Below are 26,323 nucleotides of genomic sequence, written 5' to 3'. Positions count from 1 at the left end.
AAAGTTATGTTGGCCACGTAATGATGTCATCAGCACTATTTTTATGCATCAGACATGCTTGCAAGGGAGACACCTGTCACTATTGAACTTTTGGCAGGTATTTAAAATATTCGAGAGTTATTTAAAATAATATACCATGTGCTATTATTGATCTCTAAATGGATATATTCAAAATCTTAAACTTTCCTCCATAAAATTATATGTAGCTCATATTTGATTTAAGACAATTGGCTACGTTTTTTCAAAGCCTCCTTGTGGAAGTTTGGAGAATGAATGGAGGCAGACCACCTGGTCACTGCAGGATGAGCAGGGCAGTCTTTTCTGTTTAATTAAGATTTCCCCCGGGCTCAAATCTATCTATCTAATATTATCAAATTAACTTTCATGGACGTGCACTTAAACAAGCGCTGGTAAAGTTTTGTTTTTTTATTTTGCTGTGTGCCATGTTAATTCAAAAGCTGATAAAAATGGCTGTATTTTTCAGAAAAGTTTATGAAAATCAGCATTCACATAGTTCACAACAATTTGGATGGATGTAAGCAAGTTGTCCACCATAAAGAATTTAGTTTCATGCGAAGATGGAAGAAACTAAGTGAGAACCTCATTTTGAGATAAGCTTGGCCGCACAAATTTAAGTTCTTTTGTTTGGAGAACAAGGGACACTGTTCTTTTCTGCAACATGTGGAAGTAATTGCGCCAAGCGGCTGGAGCTGTGTGTTTCTCTGCAGCTGAAAGAGAGGAGGGGGTGAGCCCTCAGCCCCGGGGCTTTGCTCCGAAGACACCGGTCCGATGCCCCGCGACTCTCCCCTCAGTCAGGTAATCCATAAGGGCCCATTATTCCACTCATGGCCTTCAGCAGGACCCCGGGGTAAGGGGAATAAAACAATGGCTTTTCCTCAGAGTCGGTAAACAGCTGACACATGTGTGCCAGTAAACCGGGGCTCCATGTGTCGTCCCCACATAGATAGATAGATAGATAGATAGATAGATAGATTAAACATGTCTGTGTGTATGCATAGCTGAAAAAGAGGAGAGAGAGAGAGAGAGAGAGAGAGAGAGAGAGAGAGAGAGAGAATGTGTGTTATGGCAAAATCGCAATGGAGAATATCATGCTTTGTATGCACTGCGTTACTAACTGGATAGATAGATTAAACATGTTTGTGTGCATGCATATCTGAAAAGAGGAGAGAGAGAGAGAGAGAGAGAGAGAGAGAGAGAGAGAGAGAGAGAGAGAGAGAGAGAGAGAGAGAGCGGTGGGTCCTGGTATATGATGGTGTTGGAGCGCCCTCTATGAGTTCAGGGCTACAATAATCCCAATTTTCTGACTGGAGTAAAAGAACTCTTCTCATCCGATGGGTTATCTCACACTACAAGAGGAGAGAGTGACAAAAAGTACTCATCAGTATTTCCCGACATGTCATATATGCAATTTTTTTAGTATTTAGAGAAATCGATTTGTGATGTGAATCGTTAACAATCACCATATAATCAGAGGCGACAAAAGTTTGAAAATCTCTCATTATACACCCTTTAATCTTAATATCTTCGAAAATAAGACGATCACAGATACAGAAGGTCTTCTATCTAAACAAAAGCTCTTGGAAGAGACATTTATTTCTTTCATCTCAGCAGAGAAATTCGAATCTCACTGCATCTTCTGTGAGAAAAAAAGGAGGAACTCTTATTTTGAAAAGAAATCCAGCGCTCGAAGGGAGGAGAGGGGGTGTCATTTCCTGAGAGTTATTTACTTTGAGCCAGATGATTAGTTTTTTTGGGGAAGGATGGACTGTAACATTGAATCAATTACAGGTCGCTGTAGCTCAAGCGCATTTGTGAAGGCGGCCGTGGACGCAGACGGAGGGGCGCACATATGCTCTCACAGCGCAGGATCTCTCTCTCTCTGAGGATTATTATCGCTGCACAGGACCTTTGACTGCGCCTACTGGAGCGCTTACGCTCCCTCCTATTGATTGTGGATATATATAATCGAAAGGATTAAAAAAAAAGGGGGGATTTACAAAGGTAAATGAAAGCTTTGGAGGAGCCAAGTATTGATTGTAGCTACTTTCTTATCGTTTTTAAAAAGTTTTGGGGTAATTATTGATTCAGTGGAGGGAAAAAACTTAACATTATAACGTTAAAAAAAATCTGTAGGTCTAATAGGAATTCAAATGTAGACCTAATTAATCTACTAAATGACTACATTGTCGGTTAATTGAATTCTTAATACCCTTTATCCGTGGAAAAGTTTCTTCAAAAGTTTTGTGTTTGAGAATGATGTACTACTCTGCAAGTGGCCTGTAAGTTCTGCAATAGGAAATGTTTTATTTTTTCGATAAGAATTGTGTTCCCTGTGCACCATATGGCCTCACCGCCGGACGCCGAGAATAGAGATGTCGCTGACTCGGCTGGATAAAAGCGCTCGATCTCGGACTCACAGCTGGAGGTGTCACCTCGAAGACTGAGGCACCTTTGTGGGATGCTGCCTGGCATTTAATGGGAAACACATTGGAAACTGCATTTCAGATTGTTTTCTCTCCTGTTCGTGGAATGTGAGGAATTAATGTGGAAAAATCGACTTTTTTAAGGCACTGGAATATACTACACCGAGGTTTGAACGCTGCAGCGGAGTGGACTGGAAAGTGAAAAGAAGAATTAAGTCTGTGTGGGACTCAAGATGCATTCTTTAGTATCTGCGACGCCTTTTGCACAGGAATATTCCTTGATTGTGGGGGAAATGTCACATACAATATTAAAAATTTAGACAAAATTAGTCATAACTTCTGCAGAAAAGATCATTCCAAACTTGTCTTGGGCGCATTAACGACGTCCCTATCAGTTGGGTAATTGCACGATTACTATCTTTAGACTGTTTCTCTCTTCGCAATCATTCCCATGGAAATCAATTGCTCACATGTGGGACTGAATTGAACCATTTAACTATCCGTGGAGGACAGAAAGTTGAGACAACCATTATCAGCTGTTGCTCAAACAAGCCCAGCAGAACGACGCATTTGGTATCTGGCACATTTGTTGAGACGCTTGGTGAGAGCGGAGAAATAAAGGGGAGAGGAGGACATGCTACTAGTCTGCCAGTCCAGCCTAAAGATTTACACACTGTGGCTGGAATATCTTTGCCAAGGCGAAAACCACTTACTGTTTGAAACAAGGCGTGTGCACAAACATGTCAAAATGGATTTGTCAGAGGATTCCCACGCGAATATTTGCTTTACAGACTGATGCGTGGAGTGGGTCCACTAATTATAGAGTTTCACCAAATCCAGGTTGGCAGAGGATAATTAGCCCGTCCCGGATGAGCCAGAGCGAGCAGCCACAGGGTGCTTTGTGAGGGCCAGCATTTCCTAACAGTAGTTTATTGTTTGGGGCCACTGTCCAGTGCAGATTGAAAATATCCATATTGGCCGCTAACTGCGAAGGCTTGCTTCAGGAGATTATGAGCATTAAAGACTTAAAATAAATCCAACACAGAATTTATTAGCTAAATATGTGTTTTCTTCAATTATCTATTTTACGCCCAGCCATTCTTGCAGGCATTTCATGTCGCCTTTAAAAAAGAAAAGCAAAAAAAGTTATTCTTGTTAAATTGAAGTGCTTGAAAGCTTAGTGGGATCTTCTCAGTCTGCGCGGCCCCTGATGAAAAACAGGGTCCAACATCAGAGACAGACAGATAACACGCAGACCAGGGGAATGTGGCTCGACCAGACCTCCATGAGAAAACTCAGCCTGATAAGACGCGCTTAATGACTTTGAGTTTTTAAAGGATCTGGTTTAAATCAAAGAATATCGTCTTTTACCAAGAGCATTTCAATTTCCGATTTTTGGATAAAGAATAAATTTTAAGGAATAAAATCTATTGGGAAAAAGAAGTTGTCCCATGCAGGGATATATATATATATATGTATATATGGATAAAGACAGGCGCAGCTTTGTGTAGACTTGGATCTGTAAACATCAAACGTCAAACTAGACATTTCTTTTTCCATCTGAAGAACAAAACTGGAGCGAAGCAACAGAGCAATTAAGGAGTTATGTGATCCGGGGAGGCTTGTTGCACTCAAAAAGATGGACTGTGTCGCCCTCTAACGGCGGTGCCCATGTTCATCTTCAGCGCATCTGGAGGGGAAAAAGTTTGAGCGCCCAGTTGTTGATACAGCCTGTCCGAAACCCTGTGGAGCCATCAAATGGCCATCGAGATCAAACCTAAAGCAGTCATCAGCAGTGCTCCTACAGTTTTAGTAATCATAACAGGTTTTACGGATATAAATGTCACTGCAGACCATAGGAAAACTATACAAGGCATTTCACAAAGTAGCCAGTTTTGTGATCGAGTGCCACAGATAGACCAGGCTAAACGTCTGTATGGAAATAGTGTAGTGATTTTTTTTTAAAAAAAAAAAACCACAGTCAGGAGATTAAGAAGCCAATAAACCATTGATTTATTGACCAAACAGCAATGTTATCCAAAGTGGCTGGAGACAGTGATATCATACAACCGCAAAGTAAAAGAAAAAAAAAAATCCTGTTTACTCTGCTGTGAATGACGCGCTTGTTTTCTCTCCAGGGCAAAACATCCATAATCATGGATGGGGTGAAGCTGTATCTCCTCTGTGAGGTTGTCTTGCTGGGGCTCCTATCGGGTAAGTATCATTCTTTGTCTTTTCCCTGTCTGCATTTGTGCACAGTCAGGGGATTTTTGTGTAACTAACAAATGTCTAAATCTTGAAAAAACTCTTCTAGTTACCTCCGGACTGTCGCCACCAACCATTGTATCGAACCAAGATGAGTTTGTCCTGCAGCCTCACTCCGTATTCAACATAAGCTGTACCGGTAAAAGAAACGTTGTTTGGGCTGAGCCCCTACCGGACAACACATTCGTCTACCCAGGGTACTACACGTCCACTCTCTTCATTTACAACGCATCTGTTGCACACACCGGATATTACATCTGTAAATATGAAATCCAAGAGGGAGGACCTGAGGATGAGGATGACAGTGAAACTGGAATATACGTCTTTGTGCCAGGTGAATGGTGAAAATATTTTTTTTTTCTTTCTGGATAAAGCAGTAATTGTTTTAGATAGGGGTGTTAAGTAAAAAATGTAAACGTGGTTCATTAGAAAATATAATGAAACTGTGAACCTTTGTGTTGTGCAACTGTGTCTTCAAAATAAGGCCATAAAAGGCTGAAATCCCGTTTTACCATCTGATTTTGTTCCTCTGCTTGTATCACTAGATCCTCAGGCTCCATTTGTTCCTGAGGACCCTGGCAACTTGGTTGTCCCTGTGTTCACGGACGGAGCCATCATCCCCTGCCGTGTCTCTGACCCACACTCCCATGTCATCCTGAGGAGTGTGTCCAGTGGAGAAGAGGTCCCTGCTCCCTATGACAACAAAATGGGCTTCTTCAGTCTCCTGTCCCATGGGCAGTACCAGTGTGAAACCGTTGTGAATGGCCAGACCGTCACAACGGTCACTTACACTGTGAAAAGTTTGGGTAGGTCTGTGTAACTGTGTGTGAATGTCATAGGATCTTTTTGGATGTAGGTATATCTAGTTCAGGGTTGGAGATTAGATTCTTTGGCTCTCTTTGAGCCATACACAGGAAAGTTTGTCGATATGCAATGTCTATGAAATGAACAGGAAAAACAAAAGAAATAAGATAGTGGTAGAAGTGTGATAGTGATAGTAGTAGAAATGAGTCAAGCTAAATAAACAATTATTCTGTTTTATTTTCGAGCAGCAGTAAAGTGATTAGATAAGGACTGTTATTGAGCACAGCTGGTAATACTCTCTGCATCTGTTTACCGCTGAGAGAGCTGCATGGTGATCTCACCGCATGAGAGCCATGACATTATGTCATTATCATCGAGGGAGATGACTTCACACGTCTGTTGTCACTCTGTGTTTTTTGCGTGTAATAATGGAGCGCTAAGCCATCACTCAGAGATAAATTAGCTCATGGTAATCAAGTTGTCACTGTCCTGGGACTCGTGAGATATTAATATCTGCTCTCTGGTGGTCTACCCTCTGCAGAGATGGAGGACTTCCATGTGGAGGTGAAAGCCAGCGAGGAGACTGTGAGAGCCGGTCAGCCTTTCAAAATCACATGTGTGGCTCCAGCTGGACCGGCCTTCCAGCAGCAGTGGCTCCATCCTAGAAAACAGGCAAGATATGCCACTCGAACTCTCTGATTCCCTCATTTTTTTTAAAGTCCAGTTACTCATCTCCATCTCTCTGCTTTGCTGTGCTTTTCTCGTAGTTTCCTGTCTGTCTCTGTTCATGGCTGTGCATGCAATCAGTTTCAGTTTTTATTGCTCTTTTCTCTTGGCTCCTGTCCTTCTTGCACTATTCCCCCATCACTGTAGTGTCTTTCCATGTCGTTTCCCTACCCCCTGAGCTCTAAATTGGTGAATAGCGTTTTTGGACCAGGGCGTAGTAGGAACAAGTGGAATATAACTCTGAGGATGGCCCTTGGTGGTTACAAAATATGTGTCAGGAGAGCAGGAGCTGAATGCTATGTCTTCATTACATGAACTCCATCAAACAGACCTAGCTGTCCTTTCAGCCCCATGTGAAACTGTGAGATGAGAAAGTTGTTCGTTAAAGTTCAGGACAAATGCCTTGAAGGGAGAAGGAAGTTCAAAAGGAGAAAAGATAGTAAATCATTTGACCTCAGTGACCTTGGGATGTGTTGGACAAATGCCATGTGTGTGTCTGACTTCCACCCCAGCAAAACATGTTGTGCTTCAGATTGATAAGCTCCATCTAAGTGAGACAGTATGCATTTTATGTTTATTTATGTTTATACGTAGTTTGTGTGTGTACGTGTGTCTTGCCTTAATCCCTGCAGCACTTTGTGACAAACCGTCTGTTTTAGTGCATGGGATTCCTCTAAGCCCTTTTCCAGAGACGGTGAGGGTAGGAGCGCAGGACTCCTGACTCCTGGCTTTGGTCTCAGTTGCAATTACAGGCTTTTAAAAGGCTCTGTGATCCTGATTTATTTCCTGTGGCCTAGCAAGTGTTTTAACCATCAGCCTTCACCAGCGCTACACACCACTTCGTATACATAGACCTTAACACTATAGCCGCAATAAGGGTGAAATGCCAACAGAGGAATGTCAAAATATTTTATTACCAGTGATCTTTTTTTTTTTTTTTTTTTTTTTTTTTTTTTTGTCAGTGTATGTGAATCTGTGAATCCGGTGAGTAGAATCTAAAACCTACATGGTTCTGCTCCTCCAGGCTATGGATGCAGTTCAGATGAAGCAGACTTTGCCCGACCGAGTCATCTATACCCTCAGTATCCCACACGCCACCTCTCAGGACACCGGCATCTATGAGTGCTCCGTCACCCATGACAGCAGCGGGGAGATCAGAGCCAACAGCGTGGCCATCACTGTCTTCGGTAAGATTCCCCCTCTGTTTTGTCCAGCCAAAAACTTTTCCTGAATATCTTCATGGATTTTCAGCAGCGTTGTAATAATCTGAATGGGTCTTCATATCCATTAGTTCCAGTCATTTAATCCAGCTTTATTTTATTCTCATTATCATCCAGCCAGATAAATTTGTAATGGTTTCCCATATGTGCATGAGGGGTGCATGGAAGTAGTTTTGTACAATCGACAGTGAAGGTACACCTCTGCTTTCAGCATCAGCCACTATGTTTTATGGGATGGCTTCAACAGATGTGTGTCAAGCTTTCCTCTTCTCCTCATGCCTCTTTCTCTCACTGATCCTGCACCACAATTCTCCTCTTGCTCCATTTTTTTGTTTGTTTTGATCCTCTCACCTTCACTCGACCCCCACCCCCCACTGAATCAATTTCTTAACTCCTTTTTTCTCATTACTCTTTTCCTACTTTCTATTCCTCTCTTCAGAGGAGAACTCCTTTGTGACCCTGGACCACAGTGGGATTGGAGCTGTGGAATTTGTCAGTCTTTTGGAGGAGACAGAGTTCACGATCCTCATCGATGCCTACCCTGCCCCCAAGGTGACATGGCTGAAAGATGGCAGCAGAATTTCTGAGAGCTACTACTTTCTCACTAAAACGAGCCACCTTGAAGGGAATCGGTGAGGATGAAGTTTAAGATCTTTATCATTACAAATGTCATTACAAATGCATACTCCTTCATTCAAACCTATCTAACTTGATTTAAAACTTAGTGGTGATCCAAAGGTTTCCAAAAACACCAAATATGTCCTGCTGAATTATAGAGAATTGAGTATACAGTAAAATGATGAACAAGAAATCAGAATACTTTCCATTTGATGTTATGGTGGGGCCATAAAACAATGGCATGTTAGGTTTGAATATTTCAGTGAAGTGTTGCAACCAGCAGATAAAGGATGCATATGTGACATTGTAGTACAATATGGAAAAAAAATACAATCTCTAACTTTCAAGCTACTTAATGGTAAACTTAAGGGTAAAATCACAATATAATGTATTAATGAAGTGTGTGTTGTGTTTCACCTCACAGGTATCAAAGCATACTGACACTGCGGCAGCCCTTAGAAAAAGACAGTGGGAATTACACCATTACAGCACTCAGTGGTTCACACAATGCCCAGTTCTCCTTTACTCTCAAAGTGAAAGGTAAGATGTCTATTTAGGTAAATAGACACATACATGGATAGATTATTTTTAACCTGTTGACTTTGTGTCTGTCTGTGACTGAGAACTGCATGTGTGTTCTGTTCAGCCCCCACCACAGTGCTGTTCCCGCCAGCCTCAGCCCCTCTGCTACTGCCCCAGAGAGAGGAGATGGTGGTGACCCTCCACACTCCTTTCACGCTGACCTGTCGGGGAGAAGCGGAGCTGTCCTGGGAAACACCGCTCTACCTGCCTGAGCAAACCCAGGAGGACAACAGCGGCCTGTTTGTCACCACCATCACTGTGGACAATGCCACTGCTGCGCACACTGGCTTCTACACCTGCTACTACAGCAGAGGAAACTCAACTGAGGACACGGAGGACAGCAGCATCTACATTTATGTCCCAGGTACAGAGTGCACAGCAATCATGAATGTGTGTGTTTTTTTAATCTGCCTTTGTATGTTTAAAAGCAAGAAAATTAACTTCTTTTACTTTGCTTTATCTTATTTTACTTTTTTATTTGTTTTATTTTATTTTATTTGTTGTTTTTATTTTTGTTACTTTCACTAAGTCTTGTGTTCACTCATGTAACACTGGATTTGCCAGTAACCTTCATCGTTCTTTCTGTCATTCCTCTCAGTGTCAGTTTTGCTGTATAATTCAGAGTAGTTCGGTTGTGGAATAAATACAAATATAAATTACAAACTGCTTTAATGCTGTTGATACTGTTAAGAACCAATTATCATATGTACCAATTCATCTCAGTCTCTAACTTGACATGGAATTGTTACATGCCCTCATATACCTACTCTGTCAAGTTTTTCCTTTTTAGCAATTTGTATTTCTTCGCCCATTTGTATGTTTTTTTGTTAATTTTTTTGTGTTTGTATGATTTGATATTGCTCCTCTGTGTCTATCCTTCTTCACACAATTGCTCATATTTGTTTTTATCTCTGTGCTCTTTCACGTGATGTCTTTTGTGCAAATAAATCAATTTAAATCTAAATCTAAATCTTACTTCATTTCAGATGTAAATGTTCCCTTTGTGCCCTCCATGGTGCCCTTTGGCAATCATGTTCTGTCAAACCACGAGGAGATGGAGATCCAGTGCCGAGTGTCAGATCCTAGTGCCAATGTGACACTGGTGAACGCAGACACCCAGCAGCCTGTGCCTAGTGTCTATGACAGCAAGAGGGGCGCTGTGGGGATGTTCACTGCTGGAACCTACGTTTGCAAGGCCGTCATCAACGGAGAAGAGCACTACAGTGAGGAATACATCGTCCATGGTTGGGCAGGTGTGTTTGCATGCATGTGTCAGTATACATGTGTCTCTTCGCTTGAGAAGAGCCATAGTGCCTCTCAAAATTGCACAGTGAACTGCATGTCCTTCAGCAGATCTGTGCACTGACACAGGGCTTTGACCTTGTCTGTTTTTGCACATCAGGTGGCTCTGAGCTGCATGTAGAGCTGACGGCTCAGCGGACTGCTCTGCTGGTCGGAGACACCATCATGGTCAACTGTGTGGCTCGGGGATCTGAGATTTTGGAAGACCATTGGAAATACCCAGGCAAATTGGTGAGGAGCACATCCAAGTCATCCCATACAAAACACAAGGTCCTGTTGTATTGCATTTGATAGTGTGCTTAAGATCAAGTTCACCATAAATTATCCAAGAACAGGACAAGATTAAAAATCATGATATTTTTGATCATTGAACATCATGCTACGAAATGCTACACTGACTATTGGTGCTCTCATGGGGCATTTACACAGAAGAGATTTTTGATAAAGACTCATTAGTATTGTGGATTTGATGACCAAGCAGGTAAAAGCAAATAATAGAACAGCTAGAACAGTCTAAGGTCAGGAAACTGCATCTTGTTATAATGCAGCCTTTAAAACCAGGAAATTGCAGCACCTACAATATCTAAAATCCAAGATGATATCACAATATATATCACAATATCATTATAGTATCAATATATCTCCCAGCTCTAAGTTATCCTATTGCTGTCTGGTTTGGAACTTAAGTACCTGATGCCTTCTGGTGTTTGACAGGCTGAACGTGGCATCAAATCAGTGCGTGAGAATAAGAGGGATCAGGAAATCCTCTACACCCTGACAATTCCCCAGGCCTCAGCCAAAGACACCGGCATCTATGCTTGCTCCATCACAGATATTATCAGCAATGAGAGCCAGACCAAGGAGCTTGCCGTTACAGTCTATGGTAAAAAACATTTTATCAGCCACAAATTTTATTTTATTTTATTTATTTATTTATTTTTAACTTGCATTTAATAGCCAGTGACATAATTCCATAGACTATATGATGCCTGCAGTGATGAATGAAAGCTCATTATCTGTCCTCATATGGAATGAATTTATCTCTTTCTCAACAGAAAGTGCATTTGTGTCCCTGTGGCCGGAGTTCAGCTCTCAGGAGTCAGCAGAGCTGGACGAGGTCAAGGAGTTCAGAGCTGACATCGACTCCTTCCCCAAAGCTCGAGTCACTTGGCTCAAAGATGGACTCCCCCTCAACGATGTGACAGCAGAGATCACTACCAGCCTCCGGCAGCTCAATGAGACCAGGTGAGGCTCACAGCACTCAGCACACCTCCAAGCTACACCATTTGGCTAATGACAAGCTCAAAGTAACATTCCCACTCACTACCTCGTAGGCAAACTGAACTCCTAGGGCTATAATTAGGGTCTGGTGCCACTGTGCACTCCACTACTGTGTGATTAGAGCAGTTTTGGTTACGGTCATGTTGTTTTTTGTAGGTACCAGAGTGTTCTCACCCTGATCCGAGCCAAGGAGGAGGACAGTGGGAACTATACCATCAGGGTGGAAAATGGAAACCAAAGTCACAGCCACAGCTTTAGCCTGCAGGTCAAAGGTCAGAGAAGGAATGCTCTTAGCCCTTCATTAAGCTTTACTTTTTTTCTCTTTGGATACTGCTCTCATAACCTCTCCGACTCTCTGTGTGGCTTTCTCTCTCTCTCACACTCACACACACACACACACACACACACACGCACACTGTGTTATACTGACTCCTCTCTATTTGTCTGTGTTACAGTGCCTGCAGTCATCGTCGATCTGATGGACCTCCACCATGGCTCTGCCACAGGGCAGTCTGTGGTGTGCATTGCTGGAGGTCAGCCCACGCCTGAGGTGGAGTGGTTCATTTGCAAGAATATCAAACAGTACGTCTGGCCATCTTAGACCCCTTATTTCATCATTAATCTGCTAATCCATGTCTCAGGACCTGTCAGTCAACATACTTGCAGAGTTGCTGCGCACTGTATGGCTCTGTGTTTCAGTTATACTTGCATAATCATTGTCTGAGCTGTGTTTCACTGTGTTACAGTTTCATAATACAGTGTATGGTTGTATCACTTCTCTTTTGGCCCCCATCTAGTTGTGCCAACGATTCGTCTCAGTGGGTGCCCCTCCCTGCCAACTCCACAGAGGTAACAGTGGACACGCACATCGACCAGGACAATCATCTGGAGAGCCAGGTCATGTTTGGTCATCTGGAAAATACACTGGCTGTACGCTGTCTGGCCAGGAATGGCATGGCTGCTGTCAGCAGGGAGGTCAAACTGGTGTCTAACGGTAGGTGCACGCACACACACACACACACACACACACACACACACACACACACACACACACACACACTCACATGCACACACACATGCATACAACATTTGCTTTTATCCTGTTGTTTCTTCCTACCTTGTTTCCTTCCCTTTCTGACACTCAGAGCGCGATAGACTTCGTTAGACTCTGAGTGTCTGCTGTCAGAGTTTTTGCAGCTGTCACATGAAGCGTTTGTGGTGTAACAGCTGATCTAGAGGCCTGTGCATTAGCCATGTGTCAGGGACTCTTCTTCTGATGACTAAGTCAGTGAATCCAGAGGTGCTTAGGCCATTTGGCCCTTCCAGCTGAGCTTCACACACCCCCACCCCTAAAGCCCTGCCCCCACCCCTTCCTTCCACCTAATCGCCTCTGCACACCTTTTGGTTTTACTAATCTGAGCACCCCACCGGTTTCAAGGATTTTTCTGTGAGGCTGACAGGGGAAATTTCGTATGCAACACTGAATCAACATTATGTGCACTCAGATGCATTTGTTTTTCAGAACTTGTGTCACCACATGCATTTGATTAGTTTTACACATTCATCATGTTTACAAAATGTGTTGTGCACATGATTGACCATTTTATGTGTGTGATTGGTGGTTCTCCTTCCAAACAGGCCCTCACCCAGAGCTGACTGTAGCTGCCGCTGTGCTGGTGCTCCTGGTCATTGTCATCATCTCACTCATTGTCTTGGTTGTTATCTGGAAACAGGTACTGCTGCATCCGCCACTCATTCTCACTCATTTATTCACTCACTCATTTATTCTCTCACTCATCTACTCATCTTATTTTTTCATAAATTCTTTCACTTTTCTGGACCATGAAGTTTGAAGTCTTTCTCTTGTCCACAGCAAGTCCTTGTTCTTAGTCTAATTTTAAATTGGATAGCCACAAATCAGACTTGTTTATTCATATTATCAATATCGAATTAAGCACAAAAGCACTCCAACATATTGTTTCTCTTACTATTAGATTCTGAGTTTTGCACTAGTATGGGAGCAAATCATTGCTATGGAGAAAATGGTTGGTTGTATTTCTAAAATCAAATGATGTTTAAAAAAAAAAAAGGAAAAAGAACTTATTCTTCCCACAATCAACAGGGGAATCAAAAGCCAAATTTGAGATATTGTGAGATATAGTGTCTGTAAGGGTGTCAAAGCCGCTAAAACCCAGTTTAGATTCGACAGACATTCACAAATCAGCTCTCTGTCTTGCAGAAACCACGGTATGAGATCCGCTGGAGGGTGATCGAGTCTGTGAGCCCTGATGGTCATGAGTACATCTACGTGGACCCCATGCAGCTGCCATATGACTCCAGATGGGAGTTCCCTCGTGACAGACTTGTGCTTGGTGAGCTGACTATCAGTTTGATGCTAATGCTGTGGTCTGGTAGTGGTGGCACTGGGGCCTCCCTGCAGGGATGTTCTGGTCAGACTGCGGCTGTGATGTCTCTCTCTGGGTCTTTTGAGGTGAGGGTGTGATAAACTCATCAAGCCGGGGAAGTGAAAGGCTGAGGTTTGCCGTCGTGGGTTTGGTTTGTGATCAAAGGGAATCTCAGCCACTGGAGAAGTCGGAAATTAGAGTGCAGAGCCATCCAAAGTGTGTGCGATTTTGTTTATTCTCCATGTTGAGTGATCCTGTGCTTCTTATCCGTTGTGCCTCTTAGGCCGCATCCTTGGCTCTGGAGCCTTTGGGAAGGTGGTAGAGGGTACAGCCTATGGGCTCAGCCGCTCACAGCCTGTCATGAAGGTGGCAGTGAAAATGCTGAAACGTAAGTTGAATATTACAATTCCTGCAACCCGTTTGTAAAACACATAGGCACCAGTCATCCAAAATGTTTCCTGATATCAGATAAAGTGATTGATTACACAACTGAAATGAATGATACACCAGATGGTCTTTAACAGGCTGGTTGTTTGATAGATGACTTGATTATGTTTGATGACAGATTGACAGCTATGGTTGAGTTTTGGCTTGTGCTGTGTGTATTTTTCAGCCACTGCACGCTCCAGTGAGAAACAGGCTCTGATGTCTGAGCTCAAGATCATGACTCATCTTGGACCTCATCTCAATATTGTTAACCTTTTGGGAGCATGCACCAAGTCAGGTGAATAGCACACACACAAACACATGTTCACACCCATACACACTTTCATGCATAGATCAACACAAACAGTAACTGTTTGTTTTCAGTTCTCTCATACGTTGCCACACCCAAGCATTACACTCACTGGCAGGGAACTTTGACACAGACACACACAAGCATGCACACATGCACACCCACACGAATGCAAGTAAAGACATTTACAGCTATAACAGCCAAAAAAGGAAAAAGGTAGACAGTCCCGACTTAACTATTGGTGGTTGTGGTATTTTAATAGGGTTTTTACGGTGGAGCTGAGGCTTGCCCTCTTGACTATGCTTTTAGCTTTTATGAGCCCCTGATAAGATTAGCCTGCAGACTGACACTGATGCTGTGTTGTTCCCAGGCCCCATTTACATTATCACTGAGTACTGTTTCTACGGAGACCTGGTCAACTACCTGCACAAGAACAGAGAGAACTTCCTCAGCCTGCACCCAGAAAAAAATAAGAAAGACCTGGACATCTTCGGCATCAACCCTGCAGATGAAAGCAGCAGGAGGTAGCACTCATGTCCTTCTTGGCATGCATATATGATCACATGCACACACACGCACTCACTTGTTTTCCTTTAATAACTTGGATTAGAATCCACAAAGTTTCCTCATAATTCAGAGTTTCAACATGACACTTAAGGATTATGACACAACACACATTTATACACACATTATAGATAAATACAGTTGTTATGGTCAGTTAACTCCACCTTTGTCACTCCCTGATACTACACTGACACACAAACAAAAGCACACCCTCGCTCCATAACCCCTCATCAGTAACTCTATCCCAATCTTGCCCATGGCTGAAGAGGTTGCCTGGCGTCTTCTCCTAATCAAATCTCAGTCTGAAGTGGTCTCAGCTTTCAGCCTAATTTCATTATTATGGAGGCACCTGTTAATTTTGTCCGCCCAGGCATGCATAGAGAAATACAGCAGAGCGCTCTTGGGCTCATCTGTGTTGATGGATGACTCACTGTGACCGCACCTCAAAATGACCATAAGATGATACCATCCTGACCACCACGTCAGGCTCAACCGCATCCTCCTCTGACCCCCAGCCAGAGACTCTGAGGGGATTTAAGGGCACACATACACACTCATGATGGAACTGAATAGGACTGTAGTTAATGCAAGTCAATGCACCACCACCAAAGACTTTTTGTCCTACTCACTTTTCAAACATATCATGAACTTTAGCAAAAGGAGCACAATACCACGTGTCCTTGCCTCATCACTAACAGCGCTGTCTCTCTCATTTCTCTCCTCTCTTTGTGCACAGTTATGTGATCCTGTCTTTTGAAAGTAAAGGAGACTACATGGATATGAAGCAGGCAGACAACACTCAGTATGTGCCCATGCTTGAGATGAGTAATACCTCAAAATATTCCGACATCCAGCGGTCCAACTATGACCACCCACCCTCCCAGAAAGGCTTGAGCGGTAAGCGCACAGTCTATGATCTACCTGTCTCAGTACATCTTCTTTCTGCCTAATCTCAATTCAATTCAAATAGGCTGTAGTGGCATGAAATGCAACCACATGTATTGCCAAAGCACATATACAGTACAAATACAAGTGAAAACTTCAATAGAAAAGAATTCTTAAAACATTTAACAGATCCCATTACCAAATAATCGTTCAAACTATTTATATAATGACAGTTCCACCACAAACAGTATCAATCTTAACAAGTCATTCAGTCTCATATTCTGTATTAAAATACAGTTAATACAGTTAAAAGCAGTGGGGTAAGAAAATCCCACCTGTTCCCACTGTAGTTTCACTTGTTTCAAGATTTTTTTCCAGAAACAAGTGGAAAGATTCGCCCACTAGTTTATTTCCCATCTGTTTTAAGAAAAACAAGATTTTAAGATTCAATATGACACTAAATGATTTGTTAAGATGGAAATGTTTTGAGTTTGAACATGGATCTTGCAGCTAATGTGGCATACTCACCTCATTCTCCAAAAATATGTTGCATTTAGACACTTAGTGGAAGGTTTTTAAAGTTGTGGTAAAATGTAGGACAGTATGATTCTCTGATAAGTTGGTATTTCTGGAAATGCAGTACAAAGTGGCAGATATTATCAGCACTCTGTCTGCCTCTCTCTTCATTTTATTCCCTTAGTCCTAAGGGTTATTGGTCCATGCTGGCTTGGCTTTAGTGTTGTGCTTGAGTCAGTGTTGGTTGAGGGGTACACCCTTGTCAGAATTTAGGACTGGTACAGCCCTGTAATTATATGGAGAGGATAATTGTAGCACACACATAATAATGCCTGGGCTCTCCCTGCCATTAGGAAAAACCAGGTTTGAGCAGCCAGTTCTATATTTACAGTACATGACAAACATATGCTTTTGGCCTGCTTCATGATATCCTTTTGTGCATCTATGTTTTCTCCATCCAGATAATGAGATGGACAACCTGCTATCTGATGACAGCAACGAAGGCCTCAGCACCACTGATCTGCTCAGCTTCACCTACCAGGTGGCTAGAGGCATGGAGTTTCTGGCATCCAAAAATGTGAGTTGAAGCAGATGTTGTGCTCACCTTCGATGGGGGCTGTGAATATAGTTGTCAGTGCATTGAACTGCCTCTTCTGACAGCTGAATATTGCCCCTCTCATTCATGGGCAACATAACTCATCACTCAGTGCTTGTAGTGACTGTAGAAACTGCAGGGATAATGCCTGCAACTTCCAGTTTCTTGCTGACCAAGGACAAGTTGGTGCCGCTGGGGTTTCTGACTTCTGTGTTGGTATCCGTCAGAGAGTGGGTTGGACACCACATAAGTCTTACCGCCTTGTGTTCCACTGGTTACCGCTGCACTGATGGCAGGTTGTGGATTTGTGCTGTGTCCTGCATGATGACAGCTGTGCCGGCCAAGAGGGCCAAGTAAATCAGTGGTTGTGTGATAAGCAGCCTGTGAAGGCTGAGCCCACTCAGGAGAGAGGCCAGGAGCTGAATATAGCAGCACAGCCAGGCTAGAATTACCAGGCAGAGACACACTGCAGCCAGAAGCCATTCATTCAGCTTCATAGTTATTATCCCTGAATATCCAGTGGTCACAGCCATCCCTCCAACTGGCATGTTTACACAAAGACCATGCTTTATAAAGCAATATGAAATGGAATTATAAATGATATAAAGTGAAATGAACGAAACACAGAAATAGATGTACTCTTTGCATGTGGAAAAAGAGCTGCGAAGTAAGGGAGTTGAAATGCATCAACTTGGGAATGAGAGAGTGAGAGAACAGGATATTAAAAACAATTGTATATGATGCAATGCTGTGTTAATCACTTTTGCTGTCTCTCTCTTTTCTCTGTGCAGTGTGTGCATCGGGACCTTGCTGCCAGAAATGTCCTTCTTTCCCAAGGCAAGATAGTGAAGATTTGTGACTTTGGGCTGGCCAGAGACATCATGCATGACAACAACTACGTCTCCAAAGGAAGCGTAAGTCTCTTCTCATGTATCACTATAAACTGCGTGCTTAAGATGTGATGTATTTATGCATTCACAAGTACTTTGGTGCAAGTGTTTGAAAGCTGTCCTTGTGTTTCTTCAACACACAGACCTTCCTGCCAGTGAAGTGGATGGCACCGGAGAGTATTTTTGATAACCTGTACACCACTCTCAGTGATGTCTGGTCCTATGGCATCCTCCTGTGGGAGATATTCTCTTTAGGTGAGCCTGCAGTGAGCACACACATCTGGTAATGAGAGTAAAAACATCACCAAAAGCAGTGAAGTGTAATCGAGACTGAACATACATATACTTCATATATGGATTATTCAAACATTTTGGGCAAAATACCCTTTTTACGACTTACCCAGACTGAGACAAGATGTTAGATACCATTTTCATCTCTGTGTGTGCAGTGGTTCGGTTCCTTCTGTTTAGTGTTTTGTGTTAGTTTAGCATAAAGACTTGAAGTCTATGGGAGTCATTAGCCTAGCTCCATTAAAGTGGAAAAAAATAAACCCCTACAGCAACTCTGAGGCTGCCTTATTTACACAATATATTACATGTATTTGAAATACATGTCATGGGATTTTAAAAAAAAAAACACAAATGAGAGTCATTTTAGAAGAAGTTTATTTGTTCCAGATTGTCCTATTCCTTACCATTTATCACTCATTTATCACTCTGATAAATGGAAGGATAAATGTGTTAAGTGTTTAACGTTCCATCATCTTTTTTCCCCCAAAAATTCCAAGACATATATATGAAATGTCTCCTTGAAATGAAATGGTACTGAATGTCTTGGCTCAGTCTGGGTAAGTCAGAAAAAGGGTATTTCACCCAAAATGTTAGAGTACTCAGTTATTAGCACCTAAACAGAACTGTGTTTGAAACTGGAGCTGATGAAAATATATTTTGGTTTGAAGGTGGCACCCCATACCCAGGCATGGTCGTGGACTCAAGCTTCTACAACAAGATCAAAAGTGGATACAGGATGGCCAAACCAGAGCATGCACCTCATGATGTGTATGTGATTCTTCACATTGTGTTTATACTATACAGGATGCTGTGTACACTGAGAACATTGATTATAAACACTTTGTGCCCATCACACTAAGTTTCCCCCAACATCATGTCAAATAAGGAATGCTTTGGACTGCAGACTGTAAAGATGGTGCAGTTCAGCATTGAGCCGTGATATACAGTACATGACAGGATCCTGGCTAAATTACAAGGTGTTGGTCTGCACAGGATGGGATGTACTGTTCTGCTTTGCAGTAACACTGCTTTTTTTGCTGTTTCAGGTATGAGATGATGATGAAATGCTGGAACAGCGAGCCAGAGAAGAGGCCATCCTTCCTTGGTCTGAGTGAAACTGTTGCTTCTTTGTTGCCCTCCAGCTACAAGAGGGTAGGTCTCCTTGTGACCTCTGATCCTGCTATTTTGTTGAAAGACTCTTAACACCTGTTTTCTAATTTACCACCTTGACCCCAGAACTTGGACCTTGACAGCCTGTTTTTCCCTTACTTTCTTTTTTTTGAAACCTCACTTTTCCCCAACTCTCCTGACACGTGCTTGTGAAAATTGTAAAAGCCTTGGTTTTACATTGTAATTCCATGCAAAATACATCTTGAAATTAATACAGTATAGTTTCAAAATAGTGAGGCAGTTCGTTTACAACCCCACTCACAGGCTCCAGTCTCCAGCCACTTCCTCTGCCAGTGTGTTGCAGTGTGTGTTTCTGTGGGCTGAGTGCGCTCTGTATTTGTGTGGTGTAAAGAAGAAACTTCACCAGTGATTAGAGTGTTAATGCACCAGCTGTAGGTCAGAGTGGCTGTCCTCAGTCTGGGTAATGACGCAGCCTCAGGTCTGTCCTCCACCAGCCAACCATAAGTAGCTCATTAAACGCCACACCACACATGGCACATCAAACCGCCTTCACCTCACCCTCTTCCACACAGTTTTAATGGTTAGGGAGAGAGGAGGAACCCGCTCCTGTTTTAGCACCTCAGGCTTGGATAGGATGTGTGGTTTAGTTTAGGTCTCACCACCCAGCTGGCGACACTGCTAGTGAGAATACACGCACGCACACACACACACACACACACACACACACACACACACACACACACACACACACACACATCTTACATACAGGCAGCTCTCTTGCTCTGTTGCTGTGAAACGGATAGTTTGGTTCTCCTGTGGTTTTGAAGAGTGTCAATTATAAAAGATCCTTGCACACAAATTCTGTTCTTGTACCAAAATCAGACAAAAAGACTTAATCTGGTGTTGCAGTCACAGATTTACTTTGTCTTACACGTTCCTTCAGTTTTCTATAATATATCATGTCAAGAGCTTAAACTAATGTCCTTCATTACTTGGGTATAAATGACGTTAATTTATTTTTAGCATATCTTTTGAAACCGTTTAGACAGTGTTAATAGGATCAGAGCGCACACACTATAGAGTATATTGTGCTGTCTCATTTTTGCTTCTGTGCACAGAGATAGTTGGAGGGAAAACCCTGAAGTCAGTTTACTCCAAGATAAATTTTGACATCTTGACAGATAAATTACAGGGCACAACATACTAAGTAACACTAAAGTGATGTAAGCAATTTGAAGATAGTTTTTTGAGGAAAAAAAAGCCAAACCTTATGCTTTTCTGAAATTGTTATTTTCATCGGTGGTTGTTTATCTCATGATGATCATAGGGAAGCAATATTTTATTGAGGTCTAAAGTATCCCCCTGTCTTGTGCAGTGTTATGAGCGGGTGAACCATGAGTTCCTGAAAAGCGACCACCCCGCAGTGACTCGGGTGTGCATGGAGAACGACGACGCCTACATCGGCATCACCTATAAGAACCAGGGCAAGCTGAAGGACAGGGAGAGTGGTTTCGACGAGCAGCGCCTGAGCTCAGACAGCGGCTACATCATCCCTCTCCCCGACCTGGACCCCATATCTGATGATGAATATGGAAAGAGGAACAGACACAGGTAACAGAGACTGAAAAAAATAATCATTCCACTATGTCTGTATTATGCAGCAGCTGTGTTTGTGCATGTCTGGGGCTAACTTTGCTTATCTGCATGCAGCTCTCAGACCTCTGAGGAGAGCGCCATTGAGACCGGCTCCAGCAGCTCCACGCTGGCCAAGCGCGAGGGGGAGACTCTGGAGGACATCACACTGCTGGACGAGATGTGTCTGGACTCTAGTGACCTGGTAGAGGACAGCTTCCTGTGACAGCAACAACCGGTGGAGCTCACCGACGCAAGAAGGAGGGGCACACGGACATGAGGAACTTGATAAAAGACCTTTAAATCAACCAAAAGACCCTCCTCACTCCCAGGCCCCCCTCCCGTCTTGCCTTTAACTCTTCTACACCTCCTCCTCAATGGCCCTTTCAGAGGACAAAACAAAACCACTTCACTGTTTGGATGAGTCTGTGGTGATGTTATGGTACGCCAGTGACTCCTCCCTGGACGCTGCCCCCTGTTGGGCAGGAGGGGTTTGTGAGCATTAATGAAAATAGGACATCAAGGACTCCCTGTCCAGAGTCTGTTTGGAACTCCTCAGTGCTGGACGGGACTGAAAACACATGAAGAGAGCACAGAGGGAGACTGTCTTTCTAATTTGCAGAGAGCATTATTCTACGTAGGGCATTGCTATAACAGCAATATAAGCAAGAAGGGACAGAGCACACATGTTGGTCAGAGACTATAAATGAACACCACAGTATCTCATACAGCCATATTGAACCACTACAGATACACTATTTAAACTAGATAAGTCCAATACTAGCAACACGTTCGGTAGGAGACTGATAATCAAGAAAGTCTCACTTCACACTCACCTGAGAAGCACCTGATGCTGGTACAATCAGTAGCAATACTTTGATTTAAAAGCACAAAATCTGGACTTTGTGTGTGTGTGTTTTTTTGTATGTTGTCAGTCGCTAAATAAGTGCAGTAATTCAAATTTATTTTTTTACTTCATCATTATGTAAACATGTATTATTTGTGAATATTGAGTAGAGATTGACCATAGCTGTTGCAATGGTGAGTACGAATATCAAACCATAGCTTTTAAGTTGCATGCATCTCTGCACTTCCTTTCCTTGCCCCAAATACAATATGTGTTCACTAAATTTGTCCACCAAATGACCTCAATCATAGCTTGTCTTAGGCATTTGTTAAAGTGAAGTCCTAGTGTGATTGTAATGTAAATAGTTGTAAAGTGGTTTATAAGAGAGAATTATTGGGATACATTTCAAGTATTTTATATTAGCACATATTAAGCGTCTGCACCCTCCTCTGTGAAGCTAATGTTTCTGATGCACGACAAAGTGAATTCAAGCAGCTCTCCCACAATCCAACTTACATGAAACCTTGGCCAAAGTAGCAGTAACAGTGTATATTTTTTTGTGGATTAGTACGTCACCCAATAAAAATGCCTCCGTCTGTATTGAACATATGCCATTGATGATAATAATCATGGGTTTAGCCACTAATAAACACAGGGAAGTTAAAGATTGGAATCAGAGAGAGTCCATTATGAACCATCATCTGACTTATGTCTGTAATTGTATTCATAACATTTATGAGTTTCAAATACAAGAATGACAAAAATATATGTCAGTGTGGTATTCAAAACAGTTTACTGCCCAATTAGTGGAGACCATCCTGTGTTTATTTGTATCCAGGGGTGTTAACTGTATCTAACAGCAGTTTTTAATCATTTTGTTTCTATCTATAGACGGAGTCTAGTAGTAGGTTATGCCAGCAAGACACTAGATGGACTACGCCTTCATGTTGCCCTGATGCCGTACATCAATTGTGTGTAAACTATTTGTAATCCTTCAGTATCCAGTATCTTCCAGCTACTGTACCAGCTGTGCCACTGCCTCTTACTCACTCTTTCTGTCTCTACTGTTGACTGTGATATAATCGCCGAGTATAAACTGTTGCACTTTTCCTCTTTTTGGGGGGAGGGGGGTGGGTGAGGGATCGGGGGTGTTGCAGAAAACTTAGCTTGGTTGAGCAAAGACGGTGTTAATTTGGCTTTAGATGACTCCCCGTCTATGGCAGCGGGGATGTGAATGTTTTGGAGTGTAATGATGTATTGTTGATGGTACAGTATCTGTAATAATAGGTAATTACACCCAATATGCTGAAGTTATCCTTATGTTTCGGTATGCATTATGTACATTCAGATGATTTATATTTCAATAAATGATTTATAATGTAATAAATGTCTTTATCCTCTTATTTTCAGTGTTTTTGTCGTACACATGAAAATGCACAAATGCATTTGGAATACATTTGACAAAGCATAAAAACAAAACATTAACATCATGGTATTTAGGATATATTGCAGATCTATGCTCTGCATTCCACCCAGTGCATGCTGGGATGGGAAAAGGCTTGAGCCCCCACAACCCTGATCAGGAATGAGTGGGGTATAGAAAATGGAGAGATGTATTAAAAATATGGTGGTATAACACTTATTGTACATATCACAAACACATCAGAAAATTAATGCTGTTTAAACCCACATTAAACGGAAAAAAAAAAAAAAAACACAGATTCTAAAAAGCACATGTCAACACTCAATAAAACATTGCAAAAACAAAAAATTCAGTATTTTACATACCTTTTTCAAAGATTGCCATTAGAGGGCAGTAATGTCATTGTAAGGCCATTCTAAGAGTTTGACCACAAGACAGCAAAAAATATTGTGTATTAACTCAGACAGAACTTACATGTGTAAGTGATTTGATGGGGGTGTGTGAGGTGGAGTTTTTATATTATGTAATGACAATTTAACCAACTGAGAGTCCCAGAGAGGGTCCACATCATTTGCAGAGTCGGGAGTTGCCAGAAAACCGTCGTTGCCATTTATGTCCACTAGAGGGCGGTAGTAGCTAATGATATTTTGTGGCTTTTGTTTGGGAGAGGGGCCTGCGAGAAAAGGAAAGTAATAATCATGGTGGAAGAAGCACCTGTGGCCATTTTACAGAGCACTGTTGTTATTTAAAACTGGTCAGAGTTTTATTATGTCTACATAATTAGTGATACTGTGTTTGCGTGGAGACAATTATAGGAGAACCAAGGATGTCAAAGGTAACGGCAAATTGATGTGTTGGTCAGGAAAGGTATTTCACCTACATTAATATTCTGCTGTCTTGAATTCATAACATTTCATGGCACCCTTTTGCAACAAACTGACAGCATAAGTTTTTCTCTTTTTGCCATTGGGCTAAGTATCTCACTCTTGTGCTACAGTTTTACTTTGCTACTTTTTGTGTTTGCTCAAACTGTTAGACCCTTGAGGCAAATGTATGCTGGTACAAGGCGAGGTCAATATCTGATGCAAACCACAGCTGCAAGGGAGAGCCAAAAGGAGCTTGCACTGGATATGTGAGTTGGGCTGGCAAAAGGTAGTCACTATTCTAAGAGCTGTGCTTGAGGGTGCTGGTAAATATATCTGCCCTGTCAAGGAACAGCAGGTGAAAGTTTACCACCAGCCTCTCCACACAGTAGACAACTGCTCTGTCAACTGCTGGGGAAAGGGAAATGTTTTTGGATGCCTTTTTAATGACCATTTCCTAAATGTTTTGAGAGCCCAACTGGATTTGATTTGGAATGACAAATAAAGATCTCTTTTAACAATATGGGAAGACTGAGTGAGACCTCGCCAGATCATAACTCATGAAAGAGATTGAGCAAAATGTTATTATATGTTGTTTTACTTCATGAGCATGAGGGGGAATCCAATTTTAATTTACTGGCTGCATGAGTGAATGTGAGACATTTAGATGAGCTGAAATTCAATCAGCCAGTGAGGGCCTGCAGACAATACAGAGAAGACTTTTTTTCACCAAAAGCTTTTTTATTTTAATATGACGGATTATTAATTTCTCAAAGTTTAATATTGATTTGAAAAGAAAGAGATCTCCCAATAAATGCTCCCACGAGGAGGGGGCAAAAGTAAAATACCCTTTTGGTGTGCAGGGCATTGAGATGATTCCTCAACAGTGGAAACAAATTCACAATGCAGTAAACTTTGCTTAGTCAAACAACCTTTCAATATCATAGGATGCACACAATAATAAAATAACTAAGTTTAATTGTATTTGCACATGTTTGTAAAAGAGTTTTGCATTTGTTCATTATTATTTCCTGGAATGTATTCAAAAATTTTAAGGCCTGCCTCAAATTAAACATTAAAAAAAGAGTCAAAGGTCAAAGAGGATTTGCAAGAACAGGTAACATTTTTAACAGAACACACACAGGAAAATCAAAACATGGATTGGATACTTCTGGAGGCAGTGCACACCCACGTTTCACACCATATGCATAATACCACGTGACATACATAACACACACAGCGAGGTAACATTATGCAAAACCGTGTTTAACCGCAGCTGCAAGTGTAAAAGACAACATTCTTGCTGAAGGGAATAGAGGATAAGACAAAGATACACATTATTAACTATGTCAATGGTTTATTTATGAGATGTTGCTACTGATATGGTCCATGGAGTTTGTTTCAGTTCTCAAAACAAATGCCCTGAAATGTACAGGACAGTTAGAGGCCTGCAGGGTTACAGCCTCTGTAAATTGGGCCTTACATTAAAACAAATATAGAGTAGAAAACAACTGCTGGGCACGACATTTTCTGGTTGACTCTACTATAGAAACAATTCATTCTTTGAAACAGTTTTTTGAAGGAGTAGCCTATAGTAAACAACAGACTCTCCAAGAACCTGTGGTGCATTTCCTAAATGTTTTGAGAGCCCAACTGGATTTGATTTGGAATGACAAATAAAGATCTCTTTTAACAATATGGGAAGACTGAGCGAGACCTCACCAGATCATAACTCACGAAAGAGATTGGGCAAAATTTGATTGTATCTTGTTTTACTTTATGAGAGTGAGAGGGAATCTGATTTTGATATATTTGGCTGTATGAGTGAGTGTGAGACAATTAGATTAGCAATCTCTTTGGTTTGTTTGATATGTAACATCAGTCTCCTTAGTGAAACTCGACGCCATGCGGCCGACCACGCGGCCTCCATACTCTGGTCCACTGGGACGCTGTGTCCAGGGCTGGCCAGTGTTTGGACAGCTCAACAGCAAAATGGATTTGTCTTTTGGCCCCAGTGTGTCCTCAAGACCCGTATCCCATTTCAAGCTGCTCTCTGCAGACATGTGTTTCCCAGTATGTTGTTTAACAAGGGGCATCCTATCCAGATTAAAACACCATCTCTGTAAGAGATACCTTCATTGATTTGTTTTGTAACGTCGCTTGTCAACAAAGGGGTTACAAAAACAACTCTTTCACTCTTTAACCTACTAATGAATCTACCTTTACCTGTCCTGCGTCATTGTGTATGAAATCATGTTTTCAGCAGGCCAAGAGTGACGACACTGTTGATGATTCTCGAATCC

General features: G+C 42.1%; 1 protein-coding gene across 1 annotated transcript; it reads left to right on the top strand.

The window, feature by feature from the left end:
* The first annotated feature begins 1,820 nt into the window (after positions 1 to 1,820).
* On the top strand, positions 1,821 to 23,117 carry pdgfra (platelet-derived growth factor receptor, alpha polypeptide). Its single transcript, XM_030049874.1, has 29 exons — positions 1,821 to 2,022; positions 4,583 to 4,658; positions 4,759 to 5,043; positions 5,255 to 5,515; positions 6,055 to 6,185; positions 7,264 to 7,426; positions 7,899 to 8,091; positions 8,502 to 8,617; positions 8,724 to 9,023; positions 9,646 to 9,912; positions 10,062 to 10,192; positions 10,676 to 10,844; positions 11,017 to 11,206; positions 11,399 to 11,514; positions 11,698 to 11,824; positions 12,040 to 12,236; positions 12,881 to 12,975; positions 13,482 to 13,614; positions 13,931 to 14,035; positions 14,261 to 14,371; positions 14,754 to 14,907; positions 15,684 to 15,844; positions 16,810 to 16,925; positions 17,735 to 17,857; positions 17,977 to 18,088; positions 18,793 to 18,892; positions 19,171 to 19,276; positions 20,631 to 20,866; positions 20,966 to 23,117. The coding sequence occupies exons 2-29, from the start codon at positions 4,601 to 4,603 to the stop codon at positions 21,111 to 21,113; spliced, it is 4,404 nt and encodes a 1,467-aa protein (XP_029905734.1). The 5' UTR covers positions 1,821 to 2,022; positions 4,583 to 4,600; the 3' UTR covers positions 21,114 to 23,117.
* Positions 23,118 to 26,323: the final 3,206 nt, after the last annotated feature.

The sequence above is a fragment of the Myripristis murdjan genome, chromosome 4 (assembly GCF_902150065.1).
Source record: "Myripristis murdjan chromosome 4, fMyrMur1.1, whole genome shotgun sequence".
Lineage (NCBI taxonomy): Eukaryota > Metazoa > Chordata > Actinopteri > Holocentriformes > Holocentridae > Myripristis > Myripristis murdjan.
This window is presented reverse-complemented; position numbering and strand designations above follow the sequence as displayed.

Coding starts and splice junctions, on each gene's coding strand:
- pdgfra (XM_030049874.1), top strand. CDS start 4,601: ATGGATGGGGTGAAGCTGTATCTCCTCTGTGAGGTTGTCTTGCTGGGG. Junction 7,427..7,898: donor CGTGGCCATCACTGTCTTCG/GTAAGATTCCCC, acceptor TCCTCTCTTCAG/AGGAGAACTCCTTTGTGACC. Junction 19,277..20,630: donor TGCCCTCCAGCTACAAGAGG/GTAGGTCTCCTT, acceptor TGTCTTGTGCAG/TGTTATGAGCGGGTGAACCA.